At 37.4% G+C, this 17,490-nt stretch overlaps 1 protein-coding gene across 5 annotated transcripts in view; it reads right to left on the minus strand.

The window, feature by feature from the left end:
- LOC115244591 (poly(rC)-binding protein 3) overlaps positions 1-17,490 on the minus strand; it is a 105,363-nt gene that overhangs the window by 22,622 nt on the left and 65,251 nt on the right. Inside the window, exons 1-2 of one of the 5 annotated variants that reach the window (XM_029822370.1) lie at positions 12,574-12,804; positions 6,731-6,977 (exon numbers count right to left, since the gene is read on the minus strand). In XM_029822370.1, coding sequence (XP_029678230.1) covers positions 6,731-6,811 — 81 coding nt within the window. In that variant the 5' untranslated portion in view covers positions 6,812-6,977; positions 12,574-12,804. Of the gene's footprint in view, positions 1-6,730; positions 6,978-12,023; positions 12,168-12,573; positions 12,816-17,490 lie in introns of those variants that run through there. The other 4 variants (XM_029822366.1, XM_029822369.1, XM_029822368.1 and 1 more) reach the window with 4 other exon arrangements.

Genomic DNA, 17,490 nt, shown 5'->3' on the forward strand with positions numbered 1-17,490 from the left:
AAAATAAGAAATTATGTTAGTTTTTGGTGTCATTCTCGTACATTGCTTTTTCGTTCTATACTAAATTCGATAAGCTTCATTAATCATGTTTTGAGTAATGCAGAAATTGTTCATGGATTTATTAGATCGAAATCTATTAGATCTGTTAGATAAAAATAAGAAGTATAAGCTTATAAAATGTATAAAATTGTTATATTCGCCATCGTAAACGTGTAAATTGATAAATATAATTACACTTTGGTCATCGATCGATAGTGTGTGAATGATAATCGTAGAAAATATTTTTCCTTATATTAGTAAAGCAAATGTTTAATTCTACTAAATCTGATGGTGTCTTTGTCAACCGATCAGTGCGTACAAGTACATAACTGTGAGACGTATATAAGATGAATGATAAAATTGACACGACAGGTCTATGATTAGCATCGGACACATAAGTAGCTGATGTCCACTCTTAGACTTCGCGTCTGTCCTGACACTGTCTGACCTCAAGATAATGTCACTGTTAGGCCACCGAGAGAACGGCATAGCAGGTATATTCTTGCGCTCTATCTAAACTTAGACGACGCCTCCCGGACGAAATGCCAACGTACTTTGGATGTTGAGTTTCACATATCTCACGTTAAGTTTATCGTTCTCTAGAGTCAATTGGAAGTATCAAAGTTTCATCGCATATGAAAAGACTCATCTTACGTTATCTCGGCGCATTTTATCAAATTCAAGATCGAATCACGCGCTAGAGTAAAATCCCAAACTCGCAAATACATCTCGCGAATGCTCTCGACCTTAATCAGGTTTACAGGTTTACACGTTTACGATAGAGTTCGTTCGAACCGAGCGTGAGTAAATCGATGACGGTAATCGCGAATTCCTATTGACGTGCACGAGGTTACCGCGATCGGGCAAGCGTCATCGTCGACGAATTAGATGAACGCCGAGAGGCAAATATAGCCGGAACAAGAAGACAGCGAGACGAAGGTTTGGCGATGCGCCAGCCACGAGGGTCACCGACGAATCGGCGAGATTGCAAATCCTCGAGAGATCAGATCGCGTCGGGCTACATTATCAATCCAACGGGCAGGACATTGTGGCGGCTCCTCCGCGCGGATGCTGCCACTGAGAGAGAAAAAGAGAGAGAGAGAGAGAGAGAAAAGAGCTATGTATAGCCACGTTCCACCGGTCAATACTTTGAGTGCGCACAGCCTACTTTTATGAGATAAGATTAAAAGAGAGTTTTCCGATATTGCGTCCTACTTCTGTAAATACCGCATTGTCGTAAAAGAGGCGGAAAATAGCGAATAGTATAGTGACAGAGAATTAAAAAATTCATTGTATTCGTTGCATTAAATACATTAAATAATGTTTCGACTCAAGAAGGGCGCCAACGAGACGAAACGTCGTAAATACAAAATAAGCAACAAATAGCGAGCGAAATTATCGATAACGATTTCGTTACATTTCGATACATTTATCACTAACGGACTTTCGGGAGCTTGTATGCAAGTATGGACCGGTTGGACGATGGCCCTGGCTGCGGTCCAGTACATCTCGCTGGAGTCCAGGAATTTGTCCAAAAACTCAAAAGGAAAATACCACGAAGAAACGGTGAAGAACCGCGTCCCTCCGCTCGATTCGAAGATATTAATCGTCATCTCTCGCGACAACTGGATTCAACCGGTGAAGCTGAACGAGGGAGAGACCGATACTACGTGGTTGAGAGACGAAAAGAAAATATTGGGACAAGTTTGGCTACTGGTAGATAAGCTCAAGTCTGGACTCGAGCCAAATACTTACGCCATAGCGGTATCGCTAAATCGGAGAGACACGGCCATGACATTGTTCAAAACGAAACAATAACTGCGAATCTCGCGTAACGATGGAAGCTAATGGAATTGGTACAATGATATTCGTAAAAGTTCTCTCCGCTATCGAGAAATCGGTGCGAAAAAGAAACGATTGTAATTTTCGAATCACACGGCCATTGTAATCTTTCGTTTCAACTCGGCAATAATTTGCAAGGGTTATTAATAAGAATCTATCCACTTCTTCATAAAAATTGACGGTTGGTTTATTTATGTATCAATTTACGAAAACGCATATATCCTCTCTGTATCGCGAGATGGAGTTTACGGAACAAATACCGTTCCATATCGGAGGGATAATGAAATCGTGATAATTCGCGATGCACCGGCAGATTGGCTTTCGGCCCTGGCCGGTGTCCAGTCTGTCCCAGAAGACTACAGTCTAGGTAGCAGACATAATGCCATCCCGGCCAAAAATGCGGCCAGACGTATTTATTTCGCGCGAAAGAGGCTACTCGACTATCCGTTTACCGATTTGCAAAGCTTCCAAAACGAGTGTTGCAATACGCGGCATTGGTGAAATGAGTAAAAAAGCGCTAATAAACGTCATCGCAAAATCATGCGTTTAGAATTATTGTTTGTAAAACAATGACCCGAAGATGCACAATCTTCACTTTACGATCGCTTCTCCACTCGGCGTCTAAGGAGAGATCTATTGCATTGAAATTATTATAGATACATAGATAGATTAAAAATATTTTGAAAAAAGCAATATAATTATAAAACTGGAAATAAAAAATGTACGATAACGTGATATATATAAATAAGCATTAAAGAATCAGATGTGAATCTCTTTAGCGTGTAAAACATAAGCAATATTCTCAAATTCATATATGAAAAAAATTTATCCGCGAAAAATGAGCAGCGTAATCTTTCAATTGGATTACTTATTATTTATGATCCAGCGTTCGTGATAAATGTACGTAATTAGTAAAATCCCGTTCGTGTTCATCGTTGATTTTCAAGTGAGTTGATTTTCATCCCGCTGTAACTAAATACAAACAACTCGAGAAAAAAACGCCGGCGAAAGGATACGTCATGACATCGTTGGCAGCATCTCGTCGAGAAAAACACGGTTTTGTGTGTGTGTGTGTGTGTGTGTAACGAGATTTGTGAGGAAAATATTTTCTCGTATAGTGGAGAACAGGAATTCATTTAGGAATCCATGAGAGACAGATACGATTGAGATGTTTGACAGCGCGTTGGAAAACCCTTGAAAAGAGCGACTCGTGCATCGATAAAGTAAAGAGGGTCGAATCTTATTCGCGTGACCGAGTATCGTTCAAATGTGCCGAAATATGCAATAATTTCTATATCGCACTTTAGCACGAACTCTGTAATATTAATTTTGTTCGCGTTTTACACGGTTTTATTTCTTGTAAAATTCATAAATTTTAAAAAATTCTAATTTCATCTCTCCCTCTCTCACTCTCTCCATTTTATTATATACATATCGTATATAAAAATTTTAATCGCATAAATATAAAATGGCAAAAATCGAAGTGGAGCTGTTAAAGAAACTGCTGTACATTAGAAAAAGCATTAATAGCGAAATGTACAACTTGGCAAGAGCGTACTATCGTCGGGACGAAAAGATCCCGTATGTCGAAAGGGGCATCGGACGTCTAGCTAATGCGATTAATTACCGAGACGGCGGACATTAATTACTCGTGCTACGACGAGCGATATTGCACCTCGTGCACAATAATTAATTACAAGCAGAAACGGTGGTAAGTGACGTGTGCCTAGAACGAGGGTAGAACGAGTACCGACACAGGCTAAATAAACTTTGACACTTGTCCCGTGCAAAAGGCCAGCTCCGGAGCTATTTTTTCGCTAGAAATTCCGCTTCGCGATAATTTTGCATAAATGATGTAACCACTGATATATGTATATAGCATCGAATTACGTTACGAGGGACTTTCACTCTCGGATAGCAATTTTTTCCGCAGGAAAAGAGACTAGGATATTTATTATTTTCCATGTTTATGCATTCGTAGAATTCGTAATTAATCACGAAATATGTATTTATTAATCTGACTATAATCGCGAAATTTTCGAGACAAAAGAAGAGTTATTGTCAGTCTTCAATATTGAAGATTAAGAGGTCGTAGGATAACAAATTGTTACAATTAAATTTGATTCAAGATGTAATATCTCAGACAGAGATAACCACAATGCCCCTTTCTTTCTTGCTAGATAGAGAAAGAGAGAGAGTTAAAACGCATATCGCAAATTACTTTTGCCAATAACCACAAATGCTCTCTCTCTCTACCATTGTAGAATTAAAAGGTTTGTGCAATCGTGCGATGGCCCTTTACGTTCCATTCTTCTACATGATTTTTTTAAATGATTATCCTCTCTTTTAATCCATATATCCACCAATTCGAATTCCGCAGGAGCTCTCCCTCTCTCTTTTACTTCTCTTGAAATATTCTTATAAGAATCAAAAGAATATAAAATTATAAAAAAAAAGATATAAAATTATAAAAAAAGAACAGATCCGCATATAGATTTTTAAATATATTTTAATGACGATGCTTCTTCGCCAAATAATTGATAATTCTCGATCATTTTCAAAGAAATTCATATACGCAATTTTATTAAAGCAAAAATGCTTTTAAATTGCTTTTAAAAAATGGAAGACTTTAATCCAATTCTACATCGCAAATTTGATATAACAAAACTAATTTCGGGCTAATATCCACTTCAATGTAACACAAATTTGATGAGACACTGAATATGTTGATAGTTTAAACACGAAATACTAATAATTGCGATAAATGGGTCAATTTTTTATCAAATTTTTATAAACCTAGACAGAAATTTACTCCGAGATTTAGCCAAATGCATAGTCCGCTGCCAAATTTTCTGCAGCGAAAAAAATTCGCCAGTTATACGACACTGTGTACATCGGAGGCTAGCGTAGGGTTTACGCGAGAAGCAGCAAATTCTTGGCAGCGCATCAAACACTCGTACTCTTCGAGACGCATTGTGTGCCTCGTGCGCAGTCGACGATGCAAATTTCCGATGAGAAAATTTAGAATAATGTTTTTACTCGAAGAACCGACGAGACGTTTTACTCCACGCAAAAGAATCGCGCAACTCGTTATGACGAATGATTTTAAGTTGCCTTGACATTGGCATTATATCACAGGCCATGCCGGTTATTTAATCCTTAAACGCGATTAGTCGCAGTCTTATTTCTACAAAATGACGACCCTGATATACAATAACGCAAAACAGCACGCTAATATATTTATTTCAGAATCATATTTTCGTTTTTCACGTTAAAATTGAAGTTGACATTGTCAACGACTACGTTTACACGTCATCTTTAATCGGGTTCGATAACATCCGTAGTTCTAAAACTGGCCAATCACAGTCATTCCATTCTTCAGAGGAATAGTTGTGATTGATCAGTTTTAAAAAGTTCTTTAACCAGTTACAAATGTTATTAAACCGGATTAGAGGTGACGTGTAAACATAGTCATAGTCGGTGAAATAATCGAGAAAAAGAAAGTTCTAATATTTTGTACGAATATGACGGCTGCGTAAAGTAAATCCAACTTTTCTATTTCAATAAAAGAGTCACGTTGCGTGCCAGAACTCTAAGACAATGTGCCGAAAGCAGTCGACCTCTCGTAAATAATTCAATGGCAATTGTCAAAAAGAGAACGTAGTAAATCATGAAGAGAAGAGAGAAACGCGAATGACCGTGTCTGAGATTTGTTATTACCACGCCAACTGAGCTATTGTGTCTCCTCGTCGAAAGATTGCGACGGATCGAAGTCATCGCATAGTTTAAAGTGACGGTAGATATATATAGATTTTTTATTATCGCGTCGATAGCAGTAATTTCGAAACGTATCGATACGTATCGAATATTTTGTGTCGACACAATTCTAGAATCCTCTCTAAAAAATGGTCGATGCGTGCTTGACATTTCTAAAATGATATGCGTTTCAGGAGAAATCGTATTCAGGACACGATAAACGTATATAAATTTATATTTTCAACAAACGCGCGTGGCCGCCCCCTTTCTCCTCCTCCTCGGAAAAGCGATATCAGTTGATGTTCTGTGGGAGGCTGTTTGATATGACGAGATTTCGAACACACATGCACGTATTTCCGCCCTCGATAATGTATTATCTTATTACTTCTACTTCTCCAATTTCGCAGAGTATCATGCGAGTAATCATTTCAAACGGCAACGGCTGCCGTACATATAAAAAAAAATTGTTAACTTGATTAAATCCGTTCAACTAATTATCATTTTTTAAATTGAAATATTTATATATTTAAATCAAATACAACATATTAAATCTAGCATGACGTATATTTGACTTAAATACTTAGATATTTCAATTTCAAAAATTGTAATTAATCGAATGGATTTAGTCAAGTTAACAATTTTTTTTTTTTTCGGTATATAAATTTACTTATTATTTCAATCATCTGATGATTGCAAAAACTGTCATTTAAAAAACGTTAATTATTTCTCGCACGCAAGATTTAATATATAATTTCTTATAGAAAACTCAAATTTCAAAAAATTTAAATTAATGAAAGGATTTAGTCAAGTTAACAATTTTTTTTTTTTTTCGGTATATAAATTTACTTATTATTTCAATCATCTGATGATTGCAAAAACTGTCATTTAAAAAACGTTAATTATTTCTCGCACGCAAGATTTAATATATAATTTCTTATAGAAAACTCAATCTAAACGTTCTTGGATGAATAGAAAAAATCGTATGAACCGAGTGTAAAAATAAAGTTATAAAATACTCGATGACCGATCCATCGAAAAAGTTTAAACTCGATTAAAGTGTATCCGATATAGACCGTAATTCGACACAACTTACTTTGCCCTGCATAATCAGGCGAATGGTCAGAGTGACCGATGGATCATCGTTCAGCACCGGCTTGTTGTCCATACCGTCCATCGCGTGGTTACGGATCCTGCGGTTTCGATGAGATATCTTCTCGGTACTTGCGGAGGGAAAGGAGGAGGGCGAGGAGGACAGGGGAAAGGTTAGGCGAGTGATTTTGATCGGGGGAGTCTCGGGGGACGTGCTTCTCAAGCGTTCCCAGGTATTCTCGGTCCTTGTACTGAAATCAGAGAGAAACATTCAGATTACGCGCAATCCGTATAAATATCTTTTCTTTTTTTTTTCTCCCTCATCTTTTCATAGAATGTGCTTTCACAATTTTTCGAACGGGAAAGGAAGAAACTTTGGGTAATCTTGTCGGGGAAACCTCGATTAACGTCGTTTGTATTTTGAAAAGATAATAAAAAGGAAAAATAAAGCCGATAAAATATTTGTAAACTTGAACTTTATATGACGCGTGAGTTGTGCCGTCGTCGCGGAATCTATTTATCAGAGCGTTGAATTTAGAAATAAATTGCTCGGAGCAAAATTAGCATGACAATAGCGCGCGGCCAAGCAGCCGACGAGGCGCGGCGATTCCGGGAATGCGATACATCGCTGTATTAAACTTGAGCTAGTCTGTTGGAAAATTATAAGACTATAACGCACGCCTGGATCTATGAATCTATATAAAATTGATCCGCATGTTATATACGCTAGAGCGTCGCACTCGATATCGTTAGATTGCAATCGGCGGCCGAAGATGTCGAGCGTCCTTTCGCTGTTATCGTAAAAGTTTCACCGATGTAATAAAAAAATTATTCAGCTTATGAAGATGAGAAGACAATAAGATTGTTATTTATTTCGAAACCGGTGGAGTCTGTAAATAATATCTCGTTTCACGGTCAATTTTCATCTTGGCGCGATATATTTTCGCACGACGAAGCGAAAATAAAATTTACCTTCCGACACAAAGAAAAGAAGGGCCCGCGATTTTTCGCAGAAATAATGTTTACGAGTTAAAGAAAATATATTTGCGTATATGAAAAGCGAGAGAATTTTTTTCATGAACATTTCGAGACCTCCCACATATATACATTCCACATAGACATCATATTGTAATGTAATAGAATTAGGTGACAAGAAAAGGTGGTAAAAGAATTTTTTCCCTATTTTCTAATCATAGGTGTAATCATGCGGCATATTATCTCTCGCGGTATTATTTTTCTGTCGGCTATAACGTTAATTACAGCCACTGCCGATCGATAGGCTGCTGGAAACCTGGTCCGAAGAGAGGTTCACCCGAGATATTCCGTTCCCTCTCTAAGGGAAGGAGGCCTATAACCGCGCCTCTCCCCTCCTCTTCCACATCCCCCTTCTCTTCAATGAGGGGGACCCCAACGAGCGCGGCACGAGACAGGTTTGCTCTCTCGGATCCGTTAGGAACTGCACAGAACGCGTTTCTTGGTCATGCACATTTTATTTCTCTCACGCACGCGCGGAAAGAGAGAGAGAGAGAGAGAGGAGGGGGGAGGGGGAGCGGGGGGAGAAAATTATTGGCGTCAAAATTTTCCGTTACATATCTCCGACAAAGAAATCAAACGCGTCTGCGATGAAAAGAAAAAATATAAAATTTCCAAAATTGTCAACTTTCAATTTTAAGATTTTCAGATCTTGTCTTAAAAATGACTCGACGTATTATACCTGCGTTTAAAGGACACATTTGTTTGAAATTTTTGACAATATTAGTCAAGATTAGATAGTATTTCTACGATGTAGTACGGTATACTACCGTACGAACGTATAACGTAGATTCTATAGGTCTTGAACTTGGCAAGCATTGATTCCACATGACTCAAATGTTTGCAGAACGACGGACTTGTGTGTATAATATACGGTATAAAGGAAAGACTAACGTCGCGGGGAGACATGACGTGTTTTCTAGACTGGAGTACGTTTATCGTGTTTCGCGAACAGCTTTGTGCAAAAGTTTACACGGTCACTTTGCCCGCAAAGCGCAACTTTTTAAGCGAATTTTACCGCTTTAAGCTTCGCGATTGTCGTACATTAGTTTTACATCCGCAACAAGATTTCCAGCATTTTATTTTACTTAATTATCTCCCTCCTCCCTCTAGGACTACAATCCTGTGTATCCTCCAATTTATTGCAAAGGAAGCTCTTTTAATTTCTTTATCTATATATATATATCAGTATCTCTTTATCTATATTTTGATTATATCAGTTTTGTAAATTTATAATTATCGCTGGATTTTCTTGACGCAAACATTAATGACATATATTTGTCGTTTAAATATATGTAATAGAAAGGTAGTAAAAATTAGAAAGGATAAAAGGAGCAATTAACGGATGTCAGTAACATAAAAACAGATGAAAAAAAAAAAAAAAAAAAAATAACGCGCGAGCAGAGTGAAACGCTATCCAGAACGTCCGTGTGTTTATCGGCGTTCCGATCCAAAATTGCAATCGTAAATTAACTAGCGATCTCATCGGTAGGCTTTTACGAGATGCGTTCATCGATTTGTTATAATCGATGAATGAGCATTATCGCCGTTTGCGAAAAGGTCAGAGGTCAAAAGCGCCGCATCGTGTGTCCATTGAAATTAGAAGGGCATAAAAAATACGCGGGTACTTGTACACACGTACAAATGTCACACGTGCATCTGACGTATATGCGTGGAATTCGCGCGAACGTTGTATAAATTTTTACGCTACTTTAAAAACGGATAGCAAAAATGACATTGCATTATTCATGAAAAAAAAAAAAAAAAAGAATCACGCGCGAGACACATTTAATAAATTAAAGAACTAAGGCACTAGATATAAATTAACAAAATCTAAATTATAAAATTTAGTTCTTTAATTTTATTAAATGTGTCTCGCGTGGTTTTCGTTTTTCTTAAAATCTGATTATATGTTACTAACATCGTTCGTTAATCGCTCCTTTCGCCCTTTCTAATTTTCATTTGTCGTTTAATTTATACGAGAAAATATATGCGTATCGATTTACACACTCAACTATATCGCAATTAAATGCGTTGCGAGCGGGCGCGCTGTGGGAAACGTTGTATCGCGCGCGTCAATGTGAGAGCATTTAGGAGAGAAACGGAGTATGTATATTATAGCCTCTCGCTATCTCTCGAATCGGCCACGCGGACTACCGTCGTTTCGCTCTGCTGCAATTCTCCGCGATGCAATTGGACTGTGGAATTTAGTGCAATCTGCGTTCCGTTATGCGTGCGTTTAACATAAGTGGACGTTTAACAACGCGCGAGCACTTCTCGATTATTTGTTTCAAACTTCTCCGCGACTCGAGGCGAGATATAAAGTGCCCAGGTCAACGCACGCACAATTGCCGAAGCCGACGGTCGAAGCGATGTACGAAGCGAATTCGCATCTTTAATATCTCTCTCCCTCTAAAATCGTTCACACTTGCCAACACTAATATACGAGATTTCAATCGACGGACGTGAAATTTTCCCGACCGAACGATACGATTCCGAAAAGACGAGCGATTTAAATTCGAATTAAATTCAATATCAATTAAACGGATGCATTCGGTCAAATTCCGCGATATCAACGTTTTTCCTTTTATTCAATCTTCCTCTCTGAATATTCTGAACTAATATACCGCTTTATTTCGTCGAAATAAAATTAATATCTGGTCTGGAATAAAATCAAGTAAACTCTCAATTTATATTACACGAGGCCGATTGTAAACGGACGATTAAACCTGCGAAGAGAGATCAAGACGACGAAATTAAAGTCCATGAAAATAATTCACCGAGAATCTACCGTATTGTCGATCGACGTGACGCGAAATTCGAAGGATTTTCATTAAAACTTTCCTCGCGACATTTTCATGAAAATGAATCGCGTTATCAAATACCGTGGGCCTTCCCTTTATACAAGATTCAACAGCCGAAACACAAACGATTATATATAATAAAATTCGAATCTTCGATCGTCCGATTGTCAGCGTAAACAGATATAAACGCGATTAATTTTCTTCAAATGCGCAGATGGAATTTTCACACGAAATAGCTCCAATATCGTATATCTGAAAATATAATAAAAAAAAAAAAAAGCTTTTTCTCGTGAGAAAATGAAACATTTCTGCCAAATAGACAACGTAAACAAACAAAAGAGATATTTCTCGCAATATATTCCCTTCGCTCCTAATATTTTTCAAAGACGTACACGTCGCGCGTTTGAAACCCGAAGCATCACATTTTCTGTTCTCCCCGAACACGTGCGTCATCGTAATTTACGTAATTTAGACATATACGCGTGTCTCACACTTAAAGAATATTCGATCCACCAAGACGGGAGATCACGTAAAAGATCCGCAAGAGCGATAATAAACTCTTTATCCAAAGTTAATTCCACGATCGTAAAGAATGTCGGTGAGACATCGCCGATTTTCGATACGTCCGCGACGGTGTCATCGCACTCGCAAAGCGGGATTCGGAGATATTTCGACGAGAAACGCGCGCGCAACGTCTTTCGCGATTTTTTTTTTTTTTTTTTTTTTTTTTTTTTCCCCGAACGTACCGGGTAACGGGCGAGAAAACGGCATTGTTCGCCGACGCCGAGGAACATGCGGCGCGTATCGAGCGCGCGCGGAAGGAGGCACACACGCAGCAGATGCATGCGAGTCCGTCGTTGGTCGTCTCGCGCGCGCGACCAGAAGCGCCGGTACAGTCGCGGTAGAAAAGAAACGGCGATCTTTTCTTCTCTCTTTCTCTTCTCGATAACGCCTGCCTTATCGGAGGCTGTTTGCGACACAAGGCTCGCTGGAACTCTCCCTCTCTCTCTCTCTCTAAGGGAAGAACCACGATGCGTTTCGGAATTAATTTAACGAGGAGAATCACACAAGAAACGAGATATTTAATCGCAGGTGGACTAATAATTTTTGAATCGGATCATCGACATGTAACCCAGCTCGGATACCGGTTACGTGAAGGTTAGCTGAAATTATCGTTTCGGCGGATGCTGGTTAAAGCTAGGTAACTGCGTTTCCCCCGCAGAGCCGATAGAGAATAAACGGCGGTCGGCGATGAAAATCCAAAAATCCGGGATTGCGAGTCGCAAGTAGATTTTCTCCATCGATCGTTCGTTCGATCTGGCGGCGCCCGCTCGGTCGCCTCTCGTATCGACTCGCTCCCGAGAGTTAGGAGCGCCCTAAAACCACGATTATCACGAGAACCATGTCGCTATCGGACACGTACGGGAGCACGAGACGGAGCTACTTCGCGTCGATACTCACTGGCACGAATCGATGTAACGAGAGAAGAACGTTCACTGTTCGAGCGCGTGGAGCCGGTGAAGCGTCGCTTTAATCCGCGACGACGCCATGCGAGAATAAAAGATAGAAAAATGGAGGAGCGCACATTTATTTTTTTTTTTTTTCTTTGGAATTTCTCTCAAACGCGACGAGTAGCTCGCATGATCCGTTTTTCTCATATTTTTTTTCTTTCCCTTTTTTTTTTTTTTTTTTTTTTTTTTTTTTTTATTTTTTTTTTTTTTAAAGGCACACGCGGACCGCTCCGCGCTAACCGCTCGCCAAGTTCCCGAATTCAATTTGGCGGAAGGAAACGCGTTCGGCGCGGCTGATATACGGGCGTCGGGAACACGCCGACCGGTGTATCCGCGACGTAACGATGGCGCGCGGAATTCCGGGTCCTCGCGTTCATCTTCGTCGCGTTGCTCTTCGATCGTCGCGACGACGACGGGGTGCGGTCGCGTAGACGGGAAATTATTTCGCGTGTGTGTATATATATATATGTATGTATGTATGTACATGTAAAACGATTTACCTAAATGCACACTACTCAGTTCATCAGGGGGGAGGTACAGGCGGCCTCATCGATGCACACTGCACTCGACACGCAGGGGTTGAGGGCGGGAGAGGGGTGGCGAGAAGAGAAGGAAGTAAAACACTACACTACGCGACACTTTGCGAAACTGCACCACCTCGGCGGAACGCGATCCTCGTTCTCTCTGCCACGGCCGTGAGACCGCCAACTCCGCTTCCGACGATGCGCGGCGCTACGTGCGTCGCTTTCCGACGACGTCGCCCGCAAGTGGCGCCTCCTGTGTTCCCCGCCTGCGCGCGCAACTCGCCCCGAACCGCGTGTCCGTGGCGGGACGTACGAATTTGTGCGCGTGATTACGTAAGGTTCCAATCCGGCGAGCGAAAATATTCCGACGAATATTATTAATGATATTGTATGGCGATATTATATACTCGTTCCCCTTTCTCTGTCTTCAATTCTTAAATTGTTCCAAGTTATTATTCAAGTAGATTAATCTGAAATTTAATCGACAAAAATTTTAAGGAGACATATGAGAAGAAAATAAAAAATTGAATGTAGAAATGAAAATAAAAGTAGAAAAGAAAGAGATTTATATCCTTCCTCTCTTTAATTTTTAAATTTTTCCAAATTATTATTCAAATAAATTGATCTAAAATTTAATCGATACAAGAATTTTAAGACGTACGTGGAGAAAATAAAAAACAGAATTTGGAAATGAAAATAAAGAAAGAAAAGAGATTCATTTTCTACAATATGAGACTATTATAGTTCTCTCATTCCAAGTCACGAAATCAAAATTATTATTAAGATTTAATAGCAATTTAGTAAAGTTCAAATTTGAAAAACGAAAGTTCCGACAACGTATCAAAATATTACATATGTATGTCCTTTTCTCTTCAATTCAAAAATTATTCAAATAGTTTAATCTGTAATTTAGTCGAATTTTAAAGAGATGTGCGCGAATATTTATATATGCAAAATAAAAAAAAGACTTTAGAAATGGAAAATTAAAGAGAAAAAAGACGGAGAAAAAGAGATTTATCTTTTACGATATGAGACTATTATATTATCTCTATTATAATCTTTTCAATCAGTTTAATTTATGAGATTAAAATATTAATAAGATTTAATAGCAATGGATATTAATTGTCTTTATAAAATCGTCTTCTTTAACATAAGATATAATATTACTTTAGATCATAAATTATACAAACAACTTAATTATAGACGACTTGTACTTAAGCAATTCTTAAAAGCAAAGCGTTTAAAAAATAAACATTTTTGAACAAAAAAATTTATTTCATATTTCAATTTTTTAGTAATTTCTTTAGAAAGATTTCTCAAATAACTTAATTTTTAACTTATCCGAACATATGTTTCTTAACGTTTTAATAAAAATATACATGAATTAAAACTCTATCTCGAAATTAATATCCCCCTTTTTTATATACCCAAAGAGATAAGGTTTTGATTATTAGAGAATTATTTTAAAAGTTTTTGCAAAAAAAAATATTAAAATTACTAAAATCTTATTATGTATAATTTTTACACATATATAAATGTCTTGACAAGACCTTTTTACAAATATTCCTACGAAATGTTTTATATTTAGCAATATCTCATGACGTAATTTGCATTTATAACTAAGAGATCTTTAAAATAATAGAAGCAATTATATATTGTTATATTATTCAAAAGATTATCCCACTAATATTTTCATGTAACTATCCAATTTTCGTTTTGTTTAATCTGCTTATTGTATTTGTGGCTCATGTTTCGCGCAGCGAATCTAACAGTGGATTATTTCGAGTGTTTCAAACAATTCGACAAAATGCATTATACGCTACTAATTGCTTCGTATGTTAACGCCACGTTATTCATGCATGAATCTAACTGACGTTCAACGAAAACTCGATTACCACGTTTTCCCCAACTCGTTCTCTCTCTTTTTCTCTCTCTCTCTCTCTCTCTCTCTGTCTCTGGTAATAAAACTTTCCTACGGACTTGAAGGACGGTAAGTTAAATAGATCGTTCGTCGAAGGCGTAAAAGTGAACGTTATCGAAACTTAATAATGAAAGTAAATCAAAGAACGACATCATCCGACACCACGCGAGTAATCGACAAACGAATGAATTGAATTTTTTATTGACAAACCGCGCGAAGCATATTCCATGTCTATAGAAGATATACAGAAATGTATAAATGCCTAATATTGAAATTTTTTTTCTTGGAATGTCTCTCTCACATGCAAATTGAAGAATAACATCACTCAATACAAAAAGAATAATATAATAAATCAATTGTTTTGTTTAGAGTAGAGCGGGAGAGGGAGAGCAAAATAATAATTTTGTGCAAAAAAAGATTTTCGCTTTAGATAAGAACACTATTTTTCTTTTATCTTAAGCCAATTATTTACGCTCTTGTGCTTTTCTCTTCTCGTTCTCTGCGAGTAAAATATTTTTGTTTCAAGTAAAATTTGCCTGTGAACAAAAAAATAGTTTAATATATTTTTTTCGTTATTTCTGGTTTAAAGAATTTATATTATACATGCTTAAAAGAAATCGCAACAAGTGCGCGATTTTTCAAATGCATCTCAAACGCATCTCCATAAATATGTCGGCTCAACAATCGGAGAAGATAGTATCCGCTTCTATTATGAATCTAATTCTGAAATTTGCATTGCTTATTCAAACAAAAATAACTTTTTTTTTTCTTTTATATTTTTAACTAGATACACAAGAGAGCACTTCTCTTACTGCGATGCTTTTAGAAGGTCGTTTCTCCACCGCAGCGGTATGCCGCAGGTACGCAGCCGGAAATTTAATTATCATTTTAAACGCGCGGAAAGCAATTATCGGAAATTTAGTTCGCGATGGCCAATAGAACGGCCTTGCTAGAGAATGACAGTAACCGCTATTATTTTGACATTGAATGAGCAAGTTATGAACGAGGGAGCTTATTGAGAACTCCTTCTCCGTGATTATTTCGGTAAGTACGCACGTTTTTCTTTCAACATGATCCTCGAATCAAAGAATTGTCGATAAGTTTTCATCGAATAATATTTTATGGCCTTTGACATTAAGTATCTGTAATATATGATTAATACTCAAATTATAACCAAATTAGACTTAATAATTATACGTAATAATCGAAAGACAAATACTGATAAAATCTATTCGAAATTAAATAAAAGATATAATTATATTATATTACATATCTGCACTTTTTAATCAGTTCGCCAAATAATATACAAAATAATGTAAAAATGTAAGTAGACTTTTTCTCGATTAATTGTCAGCAAAGTAGGTTTTTTTATCACAATCTCTTTGTTGTAAATTATTGATAAATTCATCAATCGTTTTTTTATAGATAGATAGATGGTTTTTTTTCTTTTAAAAATGTATTTTTTTATGTAAAACGTCAAATCGTGTTTCTTTACATTTGACTGTCTCTGAATGTATATTTATATTGAAATATATCTCAATATTGTTACGTGAAATATTCACTTTATCGACAAATTTTGAACAAATAAGAGCACAAATATTTCTATATTTTTCCTCGATTCTGTACAAAAACATATAGCATAAAAAAGCAGACGCAATATCTGTTTATACTCAATACGAATGATCAATATTGTGCAATACATGTGGAATACTAAGCGTACAGTTTAATCGAGAATATTTTTTGCGCAGATATTAATATAGATATAAATCAATACACGTGCTTTATAACGAATGGAAAAACGAAAGAATATTTAGCAACTCGGAAGATTGTTATTGCTAACAATCTGAGCCAATTACAGCGTGATCTCGAATTCTTCGAATGTGCTGATTCGCACAGGGAAAAAAAAACACAAAAAGTTAGTCGATTGGAACAAGCCAGACCATTAACATTGTTTGGCGAAGGAGAAGAGAGAATTATCGAAATAATAATTGTAAGTTGACTGATTGTTGAGTGCGCGATTTCTTCTCGCTTACGGACTAGAACCGGAAACATGGCGATGCATTAACGAACTTCTTCCATCGCGTAAAACTCGCTCTGCAAACGTTTATCGGCATTATCGGTAGAATGGGGGCTGTGTAAGCGCGCGATGATGAATAATTTATTTTATTACCAGCGAGCGACACAAAGCAATGCTCGTAAATGTAAGTGCTTCATAAAAGCGGAGGAGGGACTTGACTTGCGTAAGTAGCGTCGCGATACAGGCAAGATTGTCGTCGTGAAAACCGAATCGTCGGACTGTTCTGTATCATTTCTTTATCCCAAATTGATCTTTGTTCTCACGTCGACTCAAAAGATCTGGCTAAATCGAGATATCGCAATCTTAAAGAAAAATATAAAACGGCTCTCTAACGTCGAGCTTGAAATTATTCTTTATAATGTTTGAGGTCTCGTATTGGATCGCGAAATCAGATTTGCCTCTTATTTTTGCTTAATAAAAAAAAAAACATGATTTAATTAAAATAATTTTTTTTATATTCTACAATATATGCAATCATTTATTTATTGTTCTTTCTTCTTCTCGACTCCATTCTTTATGCAATTAAATTCCTTGACCAATTAAGGAATGAGATAGGGGTGACTTGAAGAATCCCGCGTGTCGGGAAAAGTTGTCATGGACGAGATCAAATGCCTAATAGTTTCCCACGATCGTGCGAGAGTGAAAGTATCGGGCGACGTTATTGGATTTCGGATTTCATTCAAAGATTCTATCGTTATAGAGATGCTTAAAGCGCCTGTAATGCTTAGTCTCGCGGCGAATTTACTTAAAATTTAAACTAAGTAAGTTCGAATCCGGACTCGGGCGCAAAACCGCACGGCCATCTACGTTGAAAGAAGACTGATCCCATTCTGATTTAAACTCGAGTTCAAGTTTGACGCCGGCATCCAGAGCGAAATTATTATCTTACGATCTT

This window comes from Formica exsecta, unplaced genomic scaffold, assembly GCF_003651465.1.
Source record: "Formica exsecta isolate Colony F162 unplaced genomic scaffold, ASM365146v1 scaffold826, whole genome shotgun sequence".
In the NCBI taxonomy this organism is placed as follows: domain Eukaryota; kingdom Metazoa; phylum Arthropoda; class Insecta; order Hymenoptera; family Formicidae; genus Formica; species Formica exsecta.